Source organism: Vigna unguiculata, chromosome 10 (assembly GCF_037176805.1).
Source record: "Vigna unguiculata cultivar grain cowpea cultivar isolate G323 ecotype 2 chromosome 10, ASM3717680v1, whole genome shotgun sequence".
Classification (NCBI taxonomy): Eukaryota; Viridiplantae; Streptophyta; class Magnoliopsida; order Fabales; family Fabaceae; genus Vigna; species Vigna unguiculata.
In genome coordinates, this window is record NC_140801.1 from 49,863,031 (window position 1) to 49,890,652 (window position 27,622).

Below are 27,622 nucleotides of genomic sequence, written 5' to 3' on the forward strand. Positions count from 1 at the left end.
TTTTTGGGTATAAAACATAATTAAAAATAAAAAGGGCCCAACCGGGTTCGAACCGGTGACCTCTTGATCTGCAGTCAAATGCTCTACCACTGAGCTATGGACCCAATTTTGATTTTAAAGGGGACTTATTTTTATAAATAAAATTGAGCTTTTTGGAAGTAAAACAAAATTAAGGGCCCAACCGGGTTCGAACCGGTGACCTCTTGATCTGCAGTCAAATGCTCTACCACTGAGCTATGGACCCAACAATGTTTGATCAAAACCATTCATGTTACTCATTATTTATAGTTATAAAATTGATCACAATTTGAAGCATTTCCATGCTTCTTTCCCTCTTCAATTATAGTAAATATCATACAATTACCGTATATAATTTATACTTATATATTTATATGTAAAATTTATTTACTATTTTTTGAAGCTATTTCTTAGTATTTATGTAATTATAATATTATATGCTTAATTACCTTTGTTATCCAAAACATCTAGTATATATTTGAAAAGGAAAATTTGTTTGTTCTCTCTTTTTCATATTACATTTCCATTAATCATATTAGGGTTAATCGAGAAAAAGTAATCATTTTAATTTTTTTTTATGACATACTAAAATTTATGTTTGGATATTCACTCTATCTCTAAATTTTGGAATAATCTTATTATTTGATTTTGAAAATTTCTTTAAAGTTGCACACTTCAAGTAAGAAGCTATTTAAATTCTTTTATATAACCATGAGATAAATTATTTGTATGTGAAAGAAGGTGACTTAGAAATTAGATTTTTTATTTTGTATGTAGGGATTGTGGTTGGTCGAGAAAAAGTTTCAATTCTTGAACTTGAATGTTGTTACGTTTATAATAAATTATTGTTTAACATGTTTTGAATTTAACACTTATTATATGTTAATCTCATGACTAGATTATACATGTGAATTATAGAATATTTCTTTATGATTGTTTATGAAACTGATTTGGGTTTAAACATGTATACTTTGAGTTAAGAGACCAAATTTTATTTTAAATAACTAATGAATGATGTTTGATCAAATTATGGTTTGGATTAATGATTGAAATTGTTTAGAAATTGTATTCTTGAAATTTGGTTTTGTTTGAAAGAGTTATATTATATTACGATGCTCATTGAGATTGGTGAAATTCGTATGAATTTGATGTCATACATATGGATGATATGTGAACAATTATTTTAGTTTTTAATTAATTATTGACACCTATGGTGTAACATAGATCTCCTAACTTCACATATGGTCTAAGTCACATATATTAAGATATCAGTGGGTAAGAAATTAAGGTAGAAGTTCTCACACATTGTGACATGTGTAGATGTGCGACTTAGATAGTGATAAACTTATCCTAATTTCAACGAATATCTTGTAGATTTATTGAGTATATTAAGATATGTGGTGGTGAGAAATTGAGGGAAGTGTTTTCACACACTGTGACACATGTAGATATGTGATTTGGGTTATGATGAACTTATCCTGATTTATGATTCATGAGTTCGCTTGTAAATCCATGTCTTAAATTGAATTGATGTTAGTCTCTAGTAGGACATACATAATATGAGTCTTTTGAAAGGCATAAGTTGATATTTCGTTGGCTGAATATCTTTGATAAATAAGATTCATGTGTGATCTTTATGGTTTTTTTAATATTATTGAATTGGTTTTGGATATCTAATTACAATGTTTTCTTTACACATATTTTCTTAAGTCAAAACTATGTTTAAATAGCCTACCTTTGAATTGTTGTTGTGGTGTGACCTTTGATGATTATATTATGTACACAAGTAAATATAGGTATTAGTGTAGAAAGAACATCTAGGGAATAAAAGTTTATAATTAATTTTTAAAAATTGTATTTTGCATTGACATAAGTTTTGTATGAATCTTTTTGATGAAATCACAGTATAATTGATAGTGTGATTTTTAAAGTGTTACAATACATAAGTACTTAAAAATAAAATAATAACACATAATTGATTTGTTATGAGTCAAATTTAGAGTATAAATAGAAGGATCCGGGAAGGATAGGAAACAAGATTTTTTTCTTTGACTCCTAACCACCACTGCCTCTTCCCAAATGGGTGGTTGTTTGATTTTATCTTCATTCGGTCACCTCTGATTTGGTCCTCCATTGATGCTTCGTGCTCCCCTACATTCTTTTGTGCGCATTCCTGTGGTTTAACGCTCCTTTGTGCACCTCTGGAGTTTCTTTGTGCACTTTCCCGCTCTTTTGTCACTCCTCTGTTGTTTCTACGCATTTTTTCTCCACTTTTCTAATATAAGATTCGTAAGTTAACAAAAAGAATGACAAATTATATTTTTATTTTTAGACGAGTTAGTGAGTCAACCCACTTAACACATCAATCAATAATATATTGAACAATATTACAAAACTTTTTACTTATCATAAAATAAATCTGGTTAAATTTATTCATTTTTAACTCAACATGTGGTAAGCTAACATGTATAAATCAAGTTAACTTATTTTAACATTCCTAAATAATATAAGATAAAACATTCAAAAAAAATTGTAATGAGAAAATATAGTACACATATAATTAATTTTTATAACGTTACGATCACGAAATACTATATTCTTTTACTTTTTATTTTTGTTAATGTTTTCAATTGGTTATACACTTCACTTTCCTTTTAATTATTTTTGCTTTACTATACTTTATTGAACCTAGATCTAGTATACTGTCTTATTCATTTATTTTCAAATTATTTTATTATTTGATCATTCAATTTCTTTTTCATTGCAATAACTTTTTGTACAATACTTTATGATTAATTCACTTTAATTAATGTTTATTATTTTTACAATTCTTCTATTATTTAAATAAATTCTTGTCCTTTCTTCAAAATTCTAAAAGGTTTCTTATTGATCACAAAATTACAAAATCAATAAAATATATCAAAAAAAGAACAAAAAAAAATTACAAAAACAATAAAAGTGGTTAAATTTTACTTACAGAATTTCTATTCAAATAATATATTCCTTTAAATTTATAAAATCTCAAAGAAAAATCATAATCGAAGTTGAAAATTATGAAACGTTAAGAATCTAAATAAGGAAAAACTTAATCATATTTAAATTTGGTTAGATATTTAAAATATATTTTCACTAAAAACACTTACAATTCAAATTCGTAATAAAAATGGTTAGGCTTAAATACCTTTTTGGTCCTCATTTTCGTAGTGTTTGTTGCGGATAGTCATCATCTTGACAGAATGTTTAAAATGGTACCGAATGTTTAAAATGGTCCTCATTTTCGCAATTCATGTTTTATTTGCTTCTTTTCTGTATCGCCGTTAAATTATTAACGGAGCATCGTACAGGTGGCACAGTTTGTGTTAAGGTGTGTTACGTGTACTGTACAGGTGGTTAATTAACGTTAATTTTTCAATTTAGGGGAAATTTTGCAATTAGAGAAATTTCTTCATCTTCGTCTTTCTTGAACTCGGATTTGCAGAGGAAGCAACTAATACTTGTCATTTCATCATTGGATTGCAGTTGCGCTCTTCATCTCAATTTTCCAATTAATCATCAACGAGGTAAGTGGGTTTAGGATTTTCTGGGTTGTGTTTGCTCGTGGGTTAGGGTTTTCGTAATTCTATTTTAAGGTTTATTTGTCTTTCGATTCCAGATCCCCAAACTGCTGAGAATGCACCAACTGCTGAGAATGCACCAACGACTGAAACTCAAACAACTCAACCACCAAAGTGGAGAGTCAAGCAACACCACTACCAACACCAGAAAAACCATCTCAACAGTTTAGCATGAAATTACAGATTAGGAGGAGGCCATGATAGCAACTACAAACGTCTTAGTTATTTTTTGGAATTTCTTATGTAGAATTCATTATTGATGTACTGCATTTTGACTTTCCTTAAACTTCGTTCAATCTCACTTTTGCCAAACATTGATGTAGTGCATTTTGATCAGGATGAATTAACGTTATGAATTTAACTTCTTCTAGACTTAGATCAATTTAATTTTTCCCAAGCTTAGATCAATATCACTTACTTCAATGCTCATATTAAGATGTCATTTTGAACATGTTGGGACTAATATCAACATAATCAAACTAATTCATTTCTTCATTTAACAATAGTACAAAATAGATTGGATTTTAAAAGATTACACACAATAACAGTACGATTAATACAATAACAACACAAGTGAACCTTATCACTAATTGCAGCCTCTTCTCAACAACCTTCAATGACTTCTCCATCATTAATTTGCCTCATTTGTGTCATGATGATGACATCCTTTTCATCAACACCACCATTTGAAAAAGTTACAGTCCACATTATTGGAACCACCACTCTGTAAATCAATAAACCAAAAATTAAAACTAATTTATTATTAACACAAAAAATAAAAACAGATTGTACCCAAAATTTTCTACCAATATTCTTTGGAGTTCTTGCCATCCTCAAAGATGTCATCTCTCCGCAGCTACAACTCGGGGTTAATCCATTTCTCGTTGAACCACCAACAGTGCATGAAGATTGGGACCGTAACATATCTATATAATGGGATTGCAGGAAGAAGAATATTGCAGCAACACCAATTGGGAATGAAGGAACAAGATTGCCAAAACTCACCAACTGTCCAAACATTCCTTACCAAAACCTAGCTCACTTATTTATCCCCAAATATCTAATTACCACACTTGTACAATACACGTAACACACCCTAATACAAACCGTGTCACATGTACAATGTTCCGTTAATGATTTAAACGGTGTTACAGAAAATGACCAAATAAAACACGAATTGCGAAAATGAGAACCATTTTAAACATTCGGTAAAAATAAGGACCATTTTAAACATTCTGTCAAAATAAGGACCATTCACAACAAACACTACGAAAATGAGGATAAAAAATATATTTAAGCCAAATTGTTAAGAAATAACACCTGTTTACATATATTTGCTTTATACTATAAACAGATAAATAACAAATGAAAACATTGCATGCCATTTTGTTTTAATATTAGTAACCATTATTTTAAGTGGTGTAAAATCTTAACAATCCATTTCTATTTGAAAAAAAAAAATGTATGGATAAGTATTGTGAAGATGATGAAAAAGACTTTGGATTATTTTCATAAATGCTTTGCCACGTGGCCATGTAAATGAGGTTCACATTATCATTCAATGTCTTCATACTTTCTTGTAACTTTATTCACTCCATTTCCAATATTCTCTCTCCTACCCAACTTTCAATGCTTATTTCAACAATTATTTCAATTAAAATAATAATAATAATAATAAATAATCCAAAGCCTTTTCACTTATTATAAAAATGTACCATAAGATTTCCATGTTAGCTCCTAGGTATCACTAATGGTTAATACCTTAAGATTTAAATACTATTAAATGCTAATATGATATCAATGAGTTCGAAATAAACTTTTAGATCATAACATTAAAAAAATTATTTTTTAATTTTAAAAGTTAAATATAAATAAAATATTATTAAAATGTAAATCTTATACCACTCTTTTCTTATATATTAAAGCAAAAGTCAAAGGAAAAATCACTTTACACGACTACTAATAATTTATTATGATCAGTTTCGAGATTTAGGATAAAAATAAATTTATTTTAGACATTTATTTGAGAAAAATTAACTACATCATAACAGAATTTTACAAACTAACTTGTTAAATAAAATTTACAAACTAACTAACTTATTATTTCAGTCATATTAGTATTGACTATTTCATCTTTAATAAATATATCGTTATAATTAATTATTATATTTGAAGTATAGTCTATTTTTACTTTTTCTTAAAAAATTTTTGAAAAATTAAAAAAGAAAAATATATTTAAGCTATACTATAACCTTAACTTCTAAATCATTTATAATATTGTTGAATGTATCAAGACAAATCCTTATTTTATATGTCTTTTAAGAATAAAAATTACAAACTTTAAAACAAACAAACAATATATATATATATATATATATATATATATATATATATATATATATATATATATATATATATATATATATATATATATATATATATATACACGTAATTCACCTCAATAAACTTTAATCAAAATAATACTTATAAATAATGTAACACAAAGTTAATAGAATGTGACACAAATTTTAACTAATATGATTATAATAAACTTTAATGTTATTTTAATAATTAAATTTATAACTCAATTAACCTTTGAATGAAACATCTATTTTCACACAGAAATTCTTTGCTTTCTTTTAGAAGAAAAGTGATTTCGTGTAACTTTTTTAAAAAAGATATTGATATTTCGCTAGAGAATTCGTTTTATAAAAAAATTATGATGTTATTGCATTTATACCACTAAGCTTTATAATTTTTAATTTATCGACTAATACTATTAAAAATTATATTTTAGTTATTCAAAAGAAACATTTATTCAACATTTATCTGTCCCTATAAACAAATAAATTTTTACATGTAAGTAATTACTTTTTCGGTGTTATCTAATTAAAATGATCTTAAAATAAATATTATATAAATCAATAATCTAAACATATATCACAGTTCATAATAACAAGATAAAAAAGTTATATCATCAATATATTTATATTTTAAAAAATAAAAATAGGACTATATTGCTAAGATAGTAAAATGATAATTAAAACAAGGAAACGAGGGTGTTAAAAACTTTGTTATATGTTTTGGAGAAAAAAAGTTTTTTCTGAAGATTTTTATTTTATTTTTTACTTTCTACAATGTCATTCTCCCCGAGGTTAAACATATAAATTTTGAATCAAAAATAAATGTTTCATCACAATAACAATAAAAATATACTATATGATCAGTGTTTTGAATGGTGTAAATGAGAAAAAAAATAGATAAAAATCGATGAAAAATATAATAAAAATTGAAGATGTTTGGATGAAAAGGTCAAGAGAACAAGTGACTTAAAAATATATAAAAAAAAAAAAACTAGAATTTTAAAAATTTTGTTCTTTTCTTCTCCGACCCATGTGCCATTTTAGTTTTTTCCTCACATCCTTCCCATCTTCACAACCAAACATCTTGTAAAAGATGGCCATAAAACTCATTAAAAAAAGGAAGCTTAAATTTGTGAATGTAGGAAAAGTTGGTTGGATTTTGTGGTATTCATTAATATTTGTTTGCAATCAGTGTAGACAAGTACATACATAGGCATAAAGCAAGTGTCCCTCACTCAACCCAACCTCAAAGACGGTTATCTCCAAGTCTCACTCCCTCGTTACCTCCGCCCGTTACTTACTTCCTTGTTTCTCTTACTTCTCTTCTCTTCTATAATAAACCCCACTTTTTTGCTTCCTTTTCGCCTCAATTCGTCACACTGATTCCATTTGGCGTTTTGTTGCAGGGACACCAAAATGTCTTTCACTGCAACCAAGTTCGCACCCTCTCCTCTCCCTCTCAATTCCACCACCCCCAGATCCAATGACAAGCCTCTCTCTTTCTCCTTCGACCACTCCAAAACCAACCCTTCTTCCTCTTTTCTTGGATCCACTCGCAAGCTTCTTCGCTTCACTGCTCTTGCCAAGCCTCGTGCCCAAACCCGTGCTTCTACCCCTGTTGCTGATGTTCTTCTCCACCAAACCTCCAATCTGGTGACCCTTTCTCCTTCTTTCTTCATTGAAATATCCCTGCTTAAATGGGTGTTGGTTCTGTGACATGGGTTTGGTGAAAATAAGAAAAAAAAGTTCCGTTTTTTATTCTGTTTAGCTCATTGGAGTTGGACCCAGTTGAATTTTTGAACTGGATGATTCAAATGTTAATTGTTTTCCTATAAATTATTATTTGGGTTGCAGTTTATTCTTTTTACAATACTCTTCGTTTGGGTTGGAAATCTCAAATTTTTCATTCATTTGAGTTCACTGGAATTGGATCCGGTTTGCTTATGAGCTGCTTGATTCAAATGCCAATGTTTCTTTTTATTAATTTATTATATGGGTTGATGTTTTCAGATGTGCGGTTCGACACACTGGTTATATTTTTATAGTTTACAGCACAAAACTTAGATTAGATGCAGTTCTGCAAGTGTACTTGGCGTTGTTCTTCAATTAGAATTGGAGTTTCACCTCAATTAATAAAGTAGTCCGTGTTTTTTTACCTTTCATGGAAACTTTTATGACGTGAATTAGCTACGTGAAACTTCAATTATGGTTGAAAAGCAACTAAAAAAAAAACATCTATGGAATTGCGATGCGGTTAAGTTTTGTCCTATTTTATGTGGGTTTTAGTTTTGTGTGTTATTTGTCCAACTGGCTTCAGAAGTTCAGATTAATGAAACTTGTTGGTGTTGTGCTACTGCTAAAATATGTAAGTTTGGAAATTTTTTGTTTGGGAGTAAGTGTTTTGAGATTATTGCTTTTGTCTGGATTTGTGAGTGCAGCTTATTACCAAAGAGGAAGGGTTGGAGCTCTATGAAGACATGATACTAGGGAGGTTCTTCGAGGACAAGTGTGCTGAGATGTATTACAGGGGCAAAATGTTTGGTTTTGTTCACTTGTACAATGGCCAAGAGGCTGTGTCAACTGGGTTCATCAAGCTTCTGAAGAAGGAGGATTATGTAGTGAGCACCTACAGAGACCATGTTCATGCATTGAGTAAGGGGGTTTCCTCTAGAGCTGTAATGAGTGAACTGTTTGGAAAGGCAACAGGATGCTGCAGAGGCCAGGGCGGTTCAATGCACATGTTCTCAAAAGAGCACAACATGCTCGGTGGTTTTGCATTCATTGGTGAAGGAATTCCGGTGGCCACTGGGGCTGCATTTTCGAGCAAGTACAGAAGGGAGGTGCTGAATGAGGCAGACGCTGATCAGGTGACACTGGCTTTCTTCGGAGATGGGACTTGTAACAATGGACAATTCTTTGAATGTCTGAACATGGCTGCTCTGTGGAAATTGCCAATTGTGTTTGTGGTGGAGAATAATTTGTGGGCTATTGGGATGTCTCATCTCAGAGCAACTTCAGATCCTCAGATATGGAAGAAAGGACCAGCGTTTGGAATGCCGGGGATTCATGTTGATGGAATGGATGTTTTGAAGGTCAGAGAGGTGGCAAAGGAGGCAATTGAAAGGGCCAGAAGGGGAGAGGGACCAACCCTAGTGGAATGTGAGACCTATAGATTTAGAGGACATTCATTGGCTGACCCTGATGAGCTTCGTGACCCTGGTGAGCATTTACTTGGATAATTTCTTCTCTTCGTAGTTCTTAATTTTGAGGTGTGTATGTTGATGTTCCTTTGCACTTCTTGTGGTATTTATCTTCAGTGCACTTTGTATAATCATTACAAATTTACTTTGCCATATAGTTTGCTCAACTTGGTCTTAGATTAGTGATATTAATTGATGGAGGTGGTCATGCATTCCAAATTTTGTTAACAGTGTGAAGAGGTATTATACTTACTGAAGAGAAATATGGCCTAAACAACCAATTTCTCAAACTTTAGTTATTTTTTCTGAAATTTGGGATAACATTTTCAGTTTTGTTTAGGCTTCGCTCATACAGTACATTTTTATTAAAAGAAAACCAACAGTTTTAAAGCCAATGGTTGTAGAATAGAGAAGAAGTGTTATTAACCTGGCTGAGAGTATACACAGAATTTTAAAAATGATCTTGACTTAAAGAAAAATACGTGTGTGAATACTGAACCAATTCGTGTAAGGGTATGCATATTCTGATTGATAAACTCTATCAGACTATAAGACTATAGTTTCCTGCCAGATGACACTTCATCTGCTGGACGACAACAATCTGGTTGTCTGACAGGTGAAACTATCGTCCGATAGAGTTTATTAAGTTTGATTTCAGTTGTTTCTGCAGTCTCTTTTCTGCCTTAATGTCACAAATTGCACTGAAATATGATGGTTTCAGGTTCTTAGTTGTTCTAGCATGGTAAATGGGTATCCTTTTAAGATGTTCTCATAAATAATAACTATGTTTTGTACTTACATATGTCTAGTTAGGTGACTACATTTTTATTTCATGATGAGTTTGCATAAGCTTTGATAAATTCTTTTGATTTTTGCGTATCTGGTGCTCATAAGTCATAATAGTTACTAATTATAAGTTCTTTTCTGCTCTGACAGCTGAGAAGGAACACTATGCTGGTAGGGACCCCATCACTGCACTGAAACAATACCTTTTTGAGAACAATTTAGCCAGTGAGCAAGAATTGAAGGCCATAGAGAAGAAAATCGACGAGATTCTTGATGATGCAGTTGAGTTTGCAGACAATAGCCCTCTTCCACCACGTAGTCAGCTTCTGGAGAATGTGTTTGCTGATCCAAAAGGCTTTGGAATTGGTCCAGATGGAAGGTATAGATGTGAGGATCCAAAATTCACTGAAGGCACTGCTCAAGTCTAATCTTTTCTTTCTTTCTTTCTTTCTTTCAACTTTCAGTTTTGTATCAGTGTTCTTTTCTCATGCTTAATTAGTTATGAAATGTTACACAATGTCTAATATAAACAGGATTTGTTCTTTAGGTTGGAAACTTGGTTTTATGTGTCTTACATTTATCATTGTTTGTTGAACTAATGTCAAGAATGATGACAATCTTCATTATAGATTATAGCCTCTACCAATGCTGTATAATAAAACTTTTGTTGTTTCTCTTTTCTCTTGCTTTCTATCAATTTAATGGTGAAATTCCATAGAACTTTAATATAGATAGGATCAATGCTTCCAGTGACTCAGTGTTGTTCTCTGTTGTGGATCTTTTCGAAAAATCCAATTTTTTTCCTTATAAATTAGTGAAAGCCAAACATGTCATTATTTGCATTCCTGTCTGTATTATGTCAGTATAAAACCAAACGCATTTTTACTAATAAATGTTAAATTGTTGTCAAAATCACTACAAATATGTGATTAAAGGTCTATAATGATTACGCAAACTTGTTTGCAAGAGATTTTTATGGAAGATTTTTTAGTTTAATGGCCATCGTTTATGCCATTTTTAATAATAAAGAAGTTATGATTTATATTTATTATAGATTGTTTTGGATACAGTACTTATTGAGTGCAAAATGCTTTTTTGAAAACCATAATTTAATCTCTTATGTTTTTTTTTTCACAAACATAATCTTATTTAATATTGTTATTTTAAAATTATTTTATGTTTAAATTTGGACACCACTCGCAATAGATATTAATATATATTCAATACATTGATAATTTCCATAACATTTTTTTATAATTTTAATATTTGTAATATAAAATTTTATCATTTTAATTTGATATTAATTTAACATGAGAGAAGTTGTTACTCGAATATCAGATGAAACCTAACCACAATGACAAGAGAATTAGAAAACAAAATGCTTAAAAAATCACAAACATATTTAAACCTAAATAACATTTAATATTTTAATTCAAAAATACAAAAAAAAAATGAATATTCATAAATTATCACTGAAAAACAATTTTGTCAATTAAAACAATTTTCAAATTAGATTTTAGTTTTTATTCTGTACACTTTACTTAGGTTTTTGAGACAGTGGTATAACTTAGGCGCGAGCTTAATTTGTTATCCTCTGTTCTATCTACTGCACTTCTCACCCTTTCTTTTTGGGTGGATAAAAGCAAAACCAAAAAAAAAAAATGCCACACACCCTTTTTCACACTTTTCTTACACCGTCTTCTTCTTCTTCTTCTTCTTCTTATGTGCTACCCTTCAACCTGTACAAACCCCAAGTGAAACGATTCGTTTTACATTTTGGGCTTCCAAGGCGTTCCCGCACATCTCTAGAACCTTCTTCATCGTCTTCTTTCTCTCCGCAGAGGAAAACTAGGGAGGTGGTTGGAGAACGGATTAATGGAGAAGAATATGTTTACCCTAAAAAAGGTGATGGTTTTGTGGATGAAGAAGATAACGAAAGGCTTGGAAAATCGTGTGAAGTGTACGTGTGCAACCTCCCCAGAAGCTGTGATGCAGCATACTTGCTTGACTTGTTCAGGCCATATGGGACCATTCTATCTGTTGAGGTTACCCTCTTAGCTTCTGTTTCTGTTTTTTAATTTTGTTTTTTCATTATGAATTAGCTCGTCCAATTTATTCAGGAAAAACATGTCTGGTATTTTTGTTTTTAATTTTGGTTTATGTATTATCCGAAGGAAAATAATTAAAAAATGTCACTTTCATTCCTGTTTGTTCTTTTATAGTTTTTTCGAAAACATGAAATAAGGTGGCATTTCTAAATTGTGAATAAGGCTAGTTAGAAAAATATAATTTTGCAATTGAACACCTAATCAGGAGTGTCTGACAAGTGTAACATAGGGAAGAAGTATCTGTGCTTATATAATAGGTTACAAGATTTTAATTGTCAAATTTTGCTTGGCCAATTTGAAAATTGTTTATAGAGCAAAGTTTCTGGTCATTATCATTATAATCTGAATTCTGAGTCAACATTTCAGAAATGATACGTGAGTACTATGTCTGAGAGTTTGGATCATCATTAGGTCTTGTCTTTATGGTGTTTGTACTTGCCTTACTTCAGGTTTGCCGAAATGATGAGACTAATGAAAGTAAGGGGTGTGGTTACGTGACACTGGGATCTGTATATTCAGCAAGAAATGCAGTTGCTACATTGGATGGATCAGTTAGTACTGTGAAACTGTCACTCCCTCCCTTGGTTGTGTTAGAATCATTATGCCTAGGTGTTTGATTTAATTTTTCTTTTCTGTTTTGGACTGAAGGATGTTGGTGGGCGCGAAATGAGGGTTAGATTTTCAATTGAGGTGAATTCTAAAAGAAGGGGTTTTAATAAAGTGAACTCTTCCACCAAGAGAATCTTATACTATGAATCTTCTCATAAGTTGTATGTTGGCAATCTTCCTAAGACAATGAGACCTGAACAAGTGAGAGATCACTTTAGCAGATTTGGAAATATAGTTGGTGCTAGAGTTATGCTTGATTTTAAACAAGGGAAAAGTCGAGCCTATGCCTTTCTCTCCTTTCAATCTCAGGCGGAGCGTGATGCAGCAATGTCTCTCAATGGAACAGTAAAATCTGCTTCTACCACTTTATGATATTTGTTTCATTTGTTACTGTTTGTTGCTTAGTTTGGTCTTTCTTGCAGGAATTTTATGGTCGAACACTAATAGTTAAAGAGGGTGTTGAGAGGACAGAGCCTTTAACTGAAGCTTCAGTGTCTGCATAACAATGGCAGCAATTTTGGTTTTTCTCAAGGAGGAAGATTTCTGGTGTGTATAGCTGAGGCATATTTGCGAGGCTTCTACACTAGAAAATGTTAGGTCAGAGAAGAGGTGAGGTGACCCTGTCACTGCGGCAGTTCAGCAAAAATATGGGTGAATTCTATTCTATTTTTCTTGTATTTCAAATTGCAATGAGTAATATGAAAGTGTTGTTGTTGAGTCAAATTGATCTTTGAATTTAACGATGGGGTGAAATAGTGCTACTATTGGTAGTACAAATATTGCAGAGCATTGTGAAGTAGAACATGAATAACCTCATTCAGAGTAAAGCTGGTACATCAAGAACAGGTGCCTTATTATAGGTCACAGTAGCATGTGTAAGTGTGTTTAGAAATGGGACTGTTTTTAATCTTGAAACTAATCCTAATACTATATTGTGGGTAGCCTTGCTTCATGAAAAGTGGCATGTAACACAGAAAAAGTGTTTTCTGGACCATTGAAGACGTTTTATTTTATAATATCTAGTTAACAGAGAACTCGCGATAGCAAAGCATGCTACTGAGAAATATTGGATGAAAATAAGTAAAATCCAAAAAAAAAAATCTTACAAAATAGTCTATTATATAGTAATTAGGTATATAAACTGAGTAACCTTTATTTGAATTGACAAAAACACTTTCTCTTAATTTTAATTTAAATAATAAAACATATGTATTCAACTCAATTATCAATGGAGCATTATATCAATTTTAGCTTTCTATAGTTAACTTGTTCTTTTATAAAATATAGTTTCTATATATTTATTGAATTGTTAGGTAAGTTTATAATTTTGTATTATGAAATAATGGTTGCAAAGGTTTTTTTAATATGACTTAATAGGTTTTTTTTTTGTTCTAATATTTAATTGGTTTATTTAATTTCATCTCTCAATCTTTTATTCTTAAATCAATTTTCATTTATTTAAAAGGAATTAATATGAAATCTTTTTCGTAAATTGGTGTTGACACTAGTTAGAAAATAATATGTGTCAGTGTCAGACATTTAGTTTCTTCGATCCTTCAGTCTCTCCATTTCTACTCAAATCTTTTGCCCTTTTTTTTTCAATTTTCCCCACCTCCTCCATGCCTCCTCCATTTCTCACCCTCCAATTCTCTCATACCATAACTCAAATCATGGAAGGCATAAGGTTTAAATTCATCGAAAACCTTATCCCCCAAATGCTCCACCTTTTATTGCTCCCATCAACTCTCTCACATTCGATGACAAACAACTACTCACAAATTCTCCACCACCATATGTTTCTTATTTGATGTTGATCTACTGTCTGACTCAACTTTTACTAACATTTGAGTGTTTTCTTCTATGTGAAATTCCTGGAAGTTATTTCCTTCTTATGAATTACAAGGCTTAAATTAAGGTTGGGTGTGGGATAAGGTTAGGATTGAGGCAATGCTTGATTTCGTCATCCTCTAAAGAATTTTCGCTGATTGGAACTACAATGTCCTAGATCTTGTGAAAGATTTTGAAGGTGTCGTGATTGTGTGTGTTCTTGAAAGATCTTGTTGAGGAAGTTTCAGTACTTCTTTTTTAGTCTTTAGATCTTCTCAACTGGCTAGTTCTTGTTGAAATTGAGTTGGAGCTTCAACTTGTTGTACGTGATATAATTGTCTCATGGCATAAGATAAGTAAAGTGAATCATGATATTTGGATTGTTACATACTAAAGTGTTTTGACTATTAATTAATACTTGGCCTGGTAATAACTATTTGATAACTATCATCTTAAAGTCTCATGGCTTAATGTCCCAAATCTTCTCAGTGTCACCTTCTAAAATATCCTAACAATGGTATTAGAACCAAATTTATCTTAGTGATCATCTCAAACACATGCAAACCGAGTCTCGTTGTAGTAAAATTGGATAACATCTATAATTAATGAAAGTGTATTAAGATGATTCAGGAACTCAAATAAGTTAAAAATGTCACATGAAATAAAAATAAACAAATTAATCACCACATAAACAGACCCATTTATCCATTAAGATTTTAGATGAAAAATAATATTATAATTCTTTACACATGACTTATTGTTTAAAATTTCCTTATATATCTTCATCTGAAAATGGGTTGAGAGAAAATTAATTAAAAGAGCAAAACATCTTATCTAAATTGACATCACACCTTTTGTGATTTTAACTTCTATTAACAATCCTTTTAACACTTATAAGAAAATCCCTTTTACACTTATAAGAAAAAAAAATCACAGAAGAAAAATAATTAAGGGATCCCATACAAAAAAAAATCACATTAATGACCTAATACTCATAATTTTGAAGTACTCAAAAACTACTACACTGAATATTTTAGTTTAAGCTGGTGTCTCCAGTTGTAATGACCTTATTTCATTTTACCACTAAGAAGGGAGATAAGCTGCTTTATATTTCATTTTTCTTGTTTTCTGATTTCCAAAATTTTTAACAATTTAGTTTTGTTGAATTTTATTTTCAGCGTATTTTTACTTAAATATATTTTGAGCATATTCTTTTTTACCTAAATTAGAATACTTTTACTAATATGAAGAAAAGGCAATGATGGATAACGTATTAAAGTGACTGGACTCACAAACAAAAGAAAGAATGAAAAAACAAATAGATTAAATCTTGGTGACTCCACGTGTCAGTCTGTAGACCACGAGATCAAAGCATTGTAAAATAAAACCAGATATTACTGTACAGAAAAATATCGGCCCTAAGAGAGGATATAAGGATGACAAGTGTCCATTGGGTGGACCCCACGTGTGGCAGAAGATCACCTCAAGCGTTGCATATTAAAATAATTGATGGCGGAAACTGCGCCACGTCATCATGGGAGTAGCGATCCACCTTTTGATGATCCAGTGAGAGGGATGGAGATTTTGGTGGGAAGATATTTTTGACGATTTTCGCGGTTGTGGGCGAAAGCTGGTCACCAGTGAATCAGAATCGGAAGCAACTAAAGAAGAAGAAGAAGGGTTTGTTCCAAACAAAACAAATCATTTTTCTCTTTGTTTATTATAATATCATTGTTGTTATTGTTGCTCCTGAAGACGACGACGGTGATGAGGTCAATTTCATTTACTCTGTTTTCTTCTTCTTCGTCTTCCTCGTCGTAACCGATTAGGGTTTTTTCTGTTTGGTCGTGGAGTGAAGCATGCTTTTGTTTGAGAATGGCTGAGTTGAGTAGTACGATGCAAGACCCCGGGACGGGCAACAATGGCGATCGCTCCGCTGAGGTGGTTCGGTGGGAGAGGTTTCTGCCGCGGATGGTGCTTAGAGTCTTGCTTGTAGAAGCTGATCATTCCACTCGACAAATCATCGCTGCGCTTCTTCGCAAATGCAGTTACACAGGTTCTGCTTCTTCTTCTTCTTAATTCGGAAGAACTCGTTATCGATTTCGCTGTTTATGTCATTTTCTTTTGGATGATGTTTGCGGCATTGTATTATTTAACTATTTGCCGTTCGCTTGCTAAATTTTTTCTTTAGTTCTACCGTTTTGATTATGGTCTATGGAATTAAGTTACGTGTATAACCGCGGTGGTATCCAGAGAATACTTCTATTTAATTTTCCTCATGTTGGATTCGGGTAACGTTATGGATACGTTGGTCAATGTGTTTCTGTTTTTTTTTTTTTTTTTGTGATAAATTTTAGTAAGTTTTTGCAGTTATGATGAATTATGACCTGAGTGTATGAAAAATGAGAATCTCTGTTTTCATTCAAACATAGGCTTATTCGTCGTTATGTTTAGAGTGTTTAAAACGCAATAAACGTGATTACTTTACCAAGGTTTTTAAAAAAGGCGGCAACCCTGTACAAGTTCACGAGCATCGATGACGCAACAGTAGAAGCACAGGCAATTTTTGCAATATCAATTAACACGATGAAACTGCATTTGTAATCCGCAATTTAAAATCTTGACTCCCACTGTAATTTTAGTTTTAGTGGAAGTATATTTGGTAATGTTTCAATAATCTTTGTTTCTCGAGGGGTGCAGTTATGTTGGTTAAAGCAGTGTAAGTTGTTATATATTCTTGGTACCCATTTTTGTCTCCATCCTTTGAATAAAAAGTGAATAATCCAATTGTTTTAATTTCAACCTCTTTCGTTTCAAATGATGTATTTGTTTGCATTATATTTCGGGAAGGAAAGTCTGGTAACGTTTATTATGTTATATATATGTATTTGTATTTGGTTGGAATAACCAACAATTTATTATTTCAACAAACTGATAACGGAAAACATTAGGGATGATCCAATTTCAGCTAGACATTATTATTATCATGCTTTACTACTTAATGATAGTTTTCTTTTTCCATGTAGTTATCGCGGTTCCAGACGGATTAAAGGCATGGGAGTTGTTGAAGATGAAGGCGTCCGAGCTAGATCTCATAATAACTGAAGTGGATCTGCCAGCAATATCTGGATTTGCACTTCTTTCTTTAATCATGGAGCATGAAATTTGTAAAAACATTCCTGTCATAAGTATGTTGACTTGTTACTTTGTATTTGTATTTTTAGTCTCAATGTTAGATAGAAATGGCTAATGGGCTCAGGTTTATTTTCATCGCTGTGCAGTGATGTCTTCTCATGATTCTGTAAGCATGGTGTTGAAATGCATGCTAAAAGGGGCAGCTGATTTTCTTATAAAACCTATTAGGAGGAATGAACTAGGGAACTTGTGGCAGCATGTATGGAGAAGGCACGCTGTACGTCATATTTTTCAATCTTTTTATAGAGATTTTTTTGTATTATTTTCTTCTTTTATAATGTTTAGCATATATTTACTTGTTCTTTCCTCTCTCTGCCGTATGCTATTCATTCAGAGTAGCACTCCTACTCTAAATACAACATTTTCACCAAAATATCTTAAAACTGCCTCCGAAGACAATTCTGCAAGCAATAAATCTAGTGGTTCCGTGGCCTCCTCTAAGGAAAACAACGAATGCGGTGAAAGATTAAGCGAGGCTCAAGTAAGTTCACTGCCTCAATGTTGCCAAATTTTTCTTTTAATGTGATTCTTACAGTATCAATTTTCTTGGAGTTTGGTTTGTTGAGTGTGAAGTGATTGACATTTAATTTAATTATATTTCATATCTGAAATTCTTTCTACAATTTTCACTCTGCATGGATTGAGTGACATATAAAGATATGCAACCTAAATTTTATTGCACAATGCATTTACAAAACCACTTCACTTGAAGAAAATATCCTTTCTAGATTGGTTTTGCTTGTGAAATTTCACATAGTAACAATAAGTTTTGCAAACTCTTGTCTAGAGCACTTGTACATTGCCAATTTTGGATGTTTATAGTACATACATGGAAACTATGCAGGACGTGCCCCAACTGAAAAGTTCTAAACAGAAGAAAATTGATTTGGTGAAGCATGAAAATTTTGCCAGATTTGAAAGTGAATCAACAAAGATGGATAATGAAACAAGAGGTATACTAATTTTATTTTACATTTGGATATGAATGTGTTTTTAATCTTGTTTTTACGTATTGATTATTGAGCTATCTGTTAAAACATTTAATGCAGATAATTCAATTACAATTGTATCAAACACTGCAAGGTGCGACAAAACTTTTAAATCGGCGGATTTAAGGCTAGAACAAGGCCATGGCTGTGCTGATACTGAAATTGAGGTTGAAATCTTAAAATCTGATTTAGGCATAGGAGATTCTAATATTAGTACTGAGTTGCATGGATGCAGTGATGAAGGGGTGAAACCTATTAAAGGAGCTATTGACTTGATTGCAACATTTGGAAATCTTCCAAAGCACCCTGATGAAAACTGTAGTCTTAATGGTGGTAATACAACCATGTTTGATGGTGTTACGCAATTGGAACTTTCTTTAAGAAGTGATTTTCCTGGAAGTTCATGTAAACAAGCAAGCGAAGCAACTGAGGAATCTCAAAGATTGAACCATTCAAACACCTCTGCATTTTCTTGGTGAGTTCTGTGTTTTCTTGTGACTTTTTAGTTCTTTAATTGACATCTACGATACCGTAAAATCTTTCTTCCCTAAGAAACTAATCTTGACTAGTGGAAGGAAGTTCTTTGTGGAGTTTTGTTATATTGTTTCTCTCATGTTCTTTCATGTCTTTTTGTCAGTTTTATTTATGCTGTTATATATTAACATTGGTGACAGCTGAACAAATGGTGATTTGGAGTGAAACATAATTTTGAGAGCCTATGATCTATTATAATCTCATGGAAGGATCCAAATCATGGTAAAACTTTTAGAGCCTATAGTTATGCTTCTAAAACCTTAAATACTGAAGAGACCACACAAATGTGGGTGCTTTTGTGCACCGTCATCTGCATTAAGAGGAGTTCTTCAATGAGGCTTGTTAAAATAAATTGGATTGTTCATTTTCGAGTTTATAGATCAAATAATCACTTTGTTAAACTATACAGGTTGGCCCCTCTTTGTTAAACTTCTGCACCCTTATGGTTCCCCCAACCCCCAACACCCAAAATTAAGGCCATGTTTAAGCTTTCACTTGGATAATGTGAAATCAATATCGAATCTTTCATTCTAAATTATTTTTCCTAGTGATCCTTTCAGAAAATCAACTTGCAATAATTCTTTGCGATTACACATTTTCTGACGGTGGGTGACAATTTCTATATGCAGGTATAGTAATAGTAAATTGGTGCACCCTCTTTTTCGAACACCATCAATTACATCCGCAGAAGTAAACAACCCCAGTTGGGATTCTCTTGAATCGCATAAATTGTCTCGAACTACTTCTGGAAATTGTTGTCAGTATGATGGCTCAAATAAAAACCTGGAGAATATGATCGGTACAGTCATTGATCAGCATGGACAAGTTAAGCCAAAATTATCAAACAGTCAATGTGGAATGTTACCTGTTTCAGGGGTTATTTCCGATCTTAAGTCCAAGGGACATGGTAATGCTTTCACTTCAGTGTTCTACGCACCATCTGGTCCTCACCCTGTGTGGAGTCCGAAACCAGTCTGCCAGAACGAGAGTTCTCCCTTTCCCACAAGTACCTCCTCCCAGTCCAATCCTGAAAGTCACAACTCTGACCAATATCATGAATGTTCCAATGATGCTACTTGTCTTAATCAAAATGTAAAGGAAGACGCTGATTTGGATCAGGAAAGGCGTGATTCTCCTGCTGCTGATCAGAGTGCTGGTAATAGTTTATGCCATGATGCTTCATATCACGTCAATAGTAGTGCGTATGGAAGCATGGACAGTGGAAATGATGGGCATGCTACTTCAGCTATAGTATCCAAGAACAACCCAGAAGTTTTCAGTGATAGTGTTTGTCATAATTATGACGGGTCTCGAGGCACAGAATCTCATCGCACTAGTCAAAGAGAAGCAGCTCTAACCAAGTTTCGACTGAAGCGGAAAGAGCGATGCTTCGAAAAAAAGGTATTTCAACCAGCACTGATACTGTTAGTAGAATGCTACTTCACCTTAAAAGTATTTACGGTAAAGGTAAATCTATGATTAGAATTAGGTTGGAAACTCCTGTACCATCTTCTGCTGATTATCCTATTAATAAGAACTCTTAATTTGTTGTAAAGGTTCGATATCAAAGCCGGAAAAGACTGGCAGAGCAGCGGCCTCGGGTCAAAGGGCAGTTTGTACGCCAAGTACACAATGATCATCCAGTTGCTGATGCCGGTGGTGATTCATGAAATTTGGTTTTTTATTTACTTAGGTTACCTGTAGTATTAAATTACTGCTGACTGTAACACTGATTGCATCCACAAGGATTAGCTGTAGGTTGGTTTGTGTGTGTTGGTGGAATCTGTTTATCATGAAGCATTAGGCAAAGTAAGAGTAGGCCAGTAGGGAGATAGCTAAAGGGCAGTGTCATTTATTCTTATGGTGTTTCCTTCTGAATTTATATTTGGACTGCCACATGCAAATTTAGGATTTTGTAATATTTAGCGGGATCGATTTGGTTTTACCTGTGTATATGATTTCTTGGTTAAATACTAATATGGGTCTGTAATTACATAGTTCGTAGGTTTCAGTTTGAAAAAAAACCCTCGAGAATCTCTGGTTTTACTGTTGAAGGATCATTCTTTGCATTCGATTGTTGAGCATGGTTTTAAACTCATCATGCAGTTGCCCTATCTATTTTAATTCGCAACTATTTACTGACATTAATTCTCTGTTTACTCGATACATAGCAATAAGTGCAATAAGTGGCAAGGTAAGATTGCATACCTGTAAGTAGTCTCCGTGCCATTTGGAAGGTGGTGGTAACCTGGCAGATTATATAAATTATGGCTTTAATACTGTATGGTTCCTTCGCATGTTCCTCATGTTCATGTTCATGTTCTACAATTTTCTTTCCGTTTCTCTCGAGTTTCGTCTTCTCTAATGAAGAGATTGGAACGCAGATTATCTGAAATGCTGAATGTTAAGGGACATAAAGATGGAGAAAGCAGTTTCATAGGTAGTGGCTACATGGTGGACGATTGACATTGAAGAGTGGTCCTTGATGAAACAAGCACATGGACTTCTACGGCAAAAGCATCAATAATGTGCACTTGTGGGACACTATAATGTCTGGGATGATGTGGGACTGCAAGACGCAATCATTCAAACTCCAAACTCAAAATAGTACTCAACTGAAGACACGTTAGCAATAATCAGCACATCATGCACAAACTTCACAATTATTTTTGTCCATACATTTGCGAAAGGGTTCAGATCGAGCCACATCACCTTCTTGGGCTATTTTATTGCTGACCCTAAAAAAAAAAATCTTTCTCCTTCATCACTGGCAATTCTATTACTATCTCACTCTTAACCTTTTGCTTCTTTTTGTGAAATAAATTAAGGTGCGTTCGGTAGTACTGAATTTTTTAGTTTTCTTCTTTTATTTATTCATTTTTTTCATCTGGTCCATCTTCTAAAAATAACAATTCGAGTAAACTAGGTTTTCCGTAAATGATTTTTAGTGAAGCTTTTCAAAAAAAAATTTCCTACCAAGAGAGATGACAATTTAACTTTTTTTTAGTTAGAAATAAACGTTTATTACTGTTATTAAATCGTTAAAGAGTTATAAAATTATTATTTTTTTCGTAAAAACTAAAATCCTCGCATTAGTTCTTAATGTAAGACACTTATAACATAATTCCACATGCTAATAGAAGCAACTAAGTCAGTTTATTTTACTGAATTTTTAACTCAATATTACCAGGTGCCAAATTTACCTTTTATCATTAAAAACTTTTAAAATTCTGTTCTTATTAATGAAAAATATATTCATACTATTTAATTTGGACGAACTATAAAATACCTTATAATGAAGGCAGCCGATTTTTTTAAACATATTCCTCTATTTTTGAAGAAAGAATATTTCTTTTTATTTATTTCTTTAGAATTTCAATGATATATTTTATTATACCTTTAGTTATTGCCATAATTTACACATGTATTTATATGGAGAGAAAAACAGATAAAAAAAGAAAGTTTACAACTATTTTATTAGAATAATTTATTTTATTATATTTCTTTGTTCCTGCAAGATAATATTAAAGACCTAACAAGAAAAGAAATGGAGGGGTCTTTCTTCTTACACTTCCAAGATTTTTTCTGCACTTCCAAAAATTTCTAAAATCTCAAAAGTATCATTTTATTATTTGAACGAAATCTCATAAATCAAATCAACAAAATTGTTTTTGGATGTTGATTTCCAATAAAAAATACTTTCGAAAGTCAACGTCTGATTTATATTTTAGACTTTTGGATGTAAAATATATATATTGAAGGTGTAAAAGAAATTTTGGAGGTGCAAGGAAAAAAACCCTAAATGGAGAGAGTATTTTAGTGAATAATACTTGTATTTAAGAAATCATGTATGTGAATATTTTGTGTACTACATCTCATTAACCAAATAGATTTGAAGCATTTTACGGATTCGCGATTCCTAAAACTAATACGAAAAGTTTATCTATTGCCAAACTTCCTTTAAGAGTATAATAATTATATATTTCCAATTATATGACCTACCGATAAAAAGAATCACTATCAATAATTATTATAAAATTTGTGATAGAATAACAATTAAACCAATGCATAAGTTATTTTATCATAAACGAAAACACAATGGTGATTTACCCTTTCACATTTTAAGTTTTTTATTATAAGAAAATTCCAATGAAGAGCCTACATGAGCAAGAAGTGAAGTCTTGGCTAGGCTCCAATCTAATGAGGCTTGTTTTGACTTTTGAGATTGAATGATAAAAGTAGCCAGAAAGCTGATAGTGAATGCTTACACATGAAGATATTAATGGACTAAAATTTACAAATTAATTAATTAATATTCTTAAATCTTATCTACTGATAGAGACTCATCAGTATAGACAACAAATTACTCAACACAGTTTTTTGCGTTTAATATTTGAATTGAACTCAAAATTACTTAGTTAAAACAAGTTTAAGTTAATTAATAAATGTTTTCAATGCTATCTTGCATTGATTATTCTCTAACTTAAGGGTGCAAACAAATCAGATCGAGTCAACTTCTTGAGATTTGTCTGCTTGTAAAATAACTTGTTTCAATCAATCATAATTAGGAACTTGAGTTTGATATATTAAAAATAGGGTTAAATATGTTTTTGTCCCTTAATTTTCAGTGAATTTTGGAATTAGTCCATTTCGAAACTTTGAACCAATTTTGTCTTTCATCTTTCGAAATACGTGGATTTAGTCATTTTAATCAAATTTTGTTAGGTTTATTTGATGTTTCGTACGCATTTCAGAATTGTATTTGAGTTGTTTATATTATTTGACACATTTTTTCTTTAATGTTAAGTCAAATATTATTATGAAAAGTGCTTGAAATGTCAAATAAACTTAACAAAATTTGATTAAAAGGACTAAATTTAAGTAGTTCGAAAGATGAAGGACTAAATCTACGTATTTCGAAAGATGAATGAATAAATTAATCCGAAGTTTCAAAATAGACTAATTTCAAAATTCACTAAAAGTTACAGGACAAAAACATATTTAACCTTTAAAAATATATTAAGCTTGAGTTTAACTGGTTTAACTCCTTTGTAACTTTAATTAACTTTATTTTTATGAAAACTTTCTTAATTAAATCGTTTTTCAAGTTTAACAATATATTATCTAAAAATTATTTAAATACTAATACTAATAAAATATATGTATAATTTCTCAGAAAAAATTATCCATATATTAGAAAAAAGTTAGTATTTTATATAAGTGCAACTCAATTTAGAACATAATTTTTAAATCAAGTGTGTTACCATCTCAATGAAACCTAAATAACACTATATTATAAAATATTTAAATATATAATATATCATATATAAACTAGTTATGTCAATCTTTCGTGACAAATTTTTAAAATTAAAATTTAATTTATTTAATTAATAAAATCTAACTTAAAGCTGAACTCTTTTTTTTTCAATTTAATAAACGATAATTTCAACACATAATTAATAATTTGTAACTAAATACTTTACCAATAATTTGACTGATTTACCTTACTTTCAAAGGTATATAATGTTAAACTTGTTCATTATCATTTATTTGTTAGAATAACACTTCTTTATATTGACCCAAATATTTCCAATGGGGAAAACTGATTCTTATGTGCATAATGCATTAAATTCATGTGTCCTTTCTACATTAAATCATTCTGCCTTTTAAATGTCAATAATAAATTCATTAGTTGTTTCTTGTTGAGGTGTCTGTGATTTGGGATCACAAGAGAATAAGTGAATAAAATGCAACCTACATGCAAATCTCGTATATCATCAATCCACGTTTAAGTTGTTCTTTTCATGCATTAATAATTGAACCTTCAAATGCGTAAACAGTTCATTTCTTTTATCAAATAATTGTCACATGAATATGTCACTATTTTACTTTTAGTATATAGTTATTATTTTATTTTAATTTAATCTCAATTTAATTAAATGTTTTTATTTTCATTTAAAAATTATGATCATTTTTCAATATCAAGTTTGATTATTATTTAAAAAATATTCTTATATATGATTTTTCATTAAAATATTAAGTTATCAGGATTGTTTTTTTCGATTTAAAGTTATATTAAAAATGGTTTAACAGTATTTTTTTTTCTACCATGTGATGATTTAATTTTTTTCTTTATTTGTTTTTTTACTGTCACTCCTACATTTTTAACGAAGATTTAATGTGATCGCTCATATTAGATCATTAACATCATTTAGTTCATTTTATTCTTGGATTGAACAATAAATGTGTAAAAAGAGTGGGTGATTGTATTAACATATGTCAGTTTTACTACTGACAGAATAATACTGATGATAATAAATTTATCGATAAACTTAATTTATCGACAAATTCTTCTGTCAGATTTTATATTTTAATTTATTAATATTCTTTCGTATTCATTTGTAAAATTTGTTAAAAAGATTATTCAGTAAATTATAATTATTATTATTGACAAATAGTTCCGTCATTACTTTATCATCACAATTACCGATAAACTCATTTAATCGATAAATTTATCAATAATTTGGGTGACAAATTTCCTCGCCCCATTTGATGAAGTTTTATGTATATTAAAAAGAGATGAGTGAGAAAAATATGAGAAGAAGAAGAATAAGAGAGGAGAAGGAGGAAGAGGAAAATAACAAGAGGTGGAAGTGGAGGTAGAGGAGGAGGAGATGGTGAGGCGACAATGGCTCTTGGTGACATAGAGGGTCGTTGGTAACGTGTAGGTGGAGGATGTTGATAATGGTGGTTGCTAGAGATAGAGAAGAAGGTGGAGGAAGAAGAAGAGGAAAGAGGAAGATGAGGATGACCTAAAGGTGATAGTGGTGGCTAGTGGTGGAACTTGACCAAAAATTTTAGGGGGGCCAAATTATATTTATTATATATAAATTATTTTTTTTAATTAAAAAAAATTAATTTCTTTTAATTAAAAAAATCAATTTCTTTACATCAATTTTTTTATTCAAAATAAGCACTCATGACAATAGAATCTAAACAATAGAATCTAAATAATATAACAATGAATAATCTTCTAGACACATTTGATATGAATCCCATTTTAGATAAGCCCTTTGTACCTCATCAATTTAATTTGGTGGGTATTGCCAAATTTGAAGACGCTTTCCCGGATCACGTTCTAAAGTATTTTCAAATTCATTATATGTAACTTTAGGAACCTTAGAGAGTTGTTTTTCGTTTTCTTCAATATTTGGATTCTCATGAAGTTTCTCAATTTTAAATGACGTAGATGCATTTTTTTCATCTTCATCACAAGCATTCCTCTTGAAAAAAGAATCAATTCTTTTACTCTTTATCATAATTTTTCTAATATAAAGTTTTCACCTCTCACCTATTTACAAAAAGATAAAATTATGAATACCCCAAATTAAATCTTAAAAGCAAGACTCAATATTTTAAGAAAACTAATAACTTCTAAATGATTAGCTTCCCTTACCTTAGAGTAGATTCCTAATCTTGTTCTTCCCTTACACAACTTCAAAGCCTAAAATAGATCTATTTACATAAAGAAGAGTTTGATCAACAATTAAAGCATGATTTTATGATCTCTAACAGATAAAGATATGTCTAGAGCGTAGAAAAGCCACATACAATAGAGAAACATATTGCTTCAAAAATAAAAAGGAAAAGATGAACTTACTCAAAAGAAGAAATTATTCGATTCAAAATGTTCCTTAACTCTTCAATTTTGTCCTAGTGCAATTTGATTTTGAAAATAATAAAGAATTGATGGTCAAAATTGAGATGAAAATAAAACGGGAGAAAGAGATGAAGGCACGGAAGAGAGAAACCAAATAAAAAAGTTTAAGAAATTATATTAGAAAAAAACATAATTTTTAAATTTTAAAAAAGATTTTTCAAACTAAATTAATATAAATAAGGTAATAATATATAAGTAAAGTAATAATATATAAATATTTTTTTTAAATATATAGAAAATAAAATAAAATAAAAATCAATTAATATAAATAAAATAATAATTTATAAAAATTATTTTTTAAATACATAGAAAATAAAATTTAAAAAAAATGGTTGGGGGAGCCACGGCTCCCCCTTGTCTCTTTGTACTTCCGCCAATGGTGGTGGCGTGGCGATTTGACAACTATGAGGAGAGGAGGAAAAAGTGAAGAAATAAAGGAAAAAGAAGACAAGGAAGAATGATCATGCAATTTATCAACAAATGTTATCGATAATCAGGATCAATTAGTAATTACCAACGATTATTTACTGACGGATTTGTGGTCTGTCTTATCGTTATTATAGATTTGTGGCCTGTTACTAATTATCGACAGATTTGTGGCCTGTCGGTAAAGTTTACCAATGAGCACTTTACCAATGGATTTTTGTATGCTAGTAATG

The 27,622-nt window shown here is 31.1% G+C and overlaps 3 protein-coding genes and 2 non-coding genes across 7 annotated transcripts; 3 read left to right on the top strand and 2 right to left on the bottom strand.

The window, feature by feature from the left end:
* Nucleotides 1-32: 32 nt before the first annotated feature.
* Nucleotides 33-104, bottom strand: TRNAC-GCA (transfer RNA cysteine (anticodon GCA)). Its single transcript has one exon. It is a non-coding gene; the product is annotated as a tRNA-Cys (tRNA).
* Nucleotides 105-172: 68 nt separating this feature from the next.
* TRNAC-GCA (transfer RNA cysteine (anticodon GCA)) lies at nt 173-244 on the bottom strand. The gene has a single exon. It is a non-coding gene; the product is annotated as a tRNA-Cys (tRNA).
* A 6,972-nt stretch (nt 245-7,216) lies between these two features.
* On the top strand, nt 7,217-10,660 carry LOC114166848 (pyruvate dehydrogenase E1 component subunit alpha-3, chloroplastic-like). Its single transcript, XM_028051713.2, has 3 exons — nt 7,217-7,648; nt 8,434-9,214; nt 10,132-10,660. Exons 1-3 carry the CDS (start codon nt 7,412-7,414, stop codon nt 10,407-10,409), a joined length of 1,296 nt encoding a protein of 431 aa, XP_027907514.2. The 5' UTR covers nt 7,217-7,411; the 3' UTR covers nt 10,410-10,660.
* An 881-nt stretch (nt 10,661-11,541) lies between these two features.
* LOC114165634 (RNA-binding (RRM/RBD/RNP motifs) family protein) lies at nt 11,542-13,613 on the top strand. Its single transcript, XM_028050209.2, has 4 exons — nt 11,542-12,026; nt 12,539-12,640; nt 12,738-13,043; nt 13,121-13,613. Exons 1-4 carry the CDS (start codon nt 11,643-11,645, stop codon nt 13,199-13,201), a joined length of 873 nt encoding a protein of 290 aa, XP_027906010.2. The 5' UTR covers nt 11,542-11,642; the 3' UTR covers nt 13,202-13,613.
* A 2,439-nt stretch (nt 13,614-16,052) lies between these two features.
* Nucleotides 16,053-21,240, top strand: LOC114166712 (two-component response regulator-like APRR9). Of its 3 annotated transcripts, none has more exons than XM_028051490.2 (9): nt 16,053-16,205; nt 16,355-16,581; nt 17,552-17,713; nt 17,807-17,937; nt 18,055-18,201; nt 18,565-18,673; nt 18,770-19,184; nt 19,873-20,644; nt 20,800-21,240. In XM_028051490.2, the coding sequence occupies exons 2-9, from the start codon at nt 16,401-16,403 to the stop codon at nt 20,911-20,913; spliced, it is 2,031 nt and encodes a 676-aa protein (XP_027907291.2). In that variant the 5' UTR covers nt 16,053-16,205; nt 16,355-16,400; the 3' UTR covers nt 20,914-21,240. The 3 variants fall into 3 exon arrangements, with proteins under 3 accessions (XP_027907291.2, XP_027907292.2, XP_027907293.2); XM_028051491.2 differs by having other exon boundaries at nt 16,078-16,205; nt 16,384-16,581; XM_028051492.2 differs by lacking the exon at nt 16,053-16,205 and adding an exon at nt 16,279-16,297 and having other exon boundaries at nt 16,384-16,581.
* Nucleotides 21,241-27,622: the final 6,382 nt, after the last annotated feature.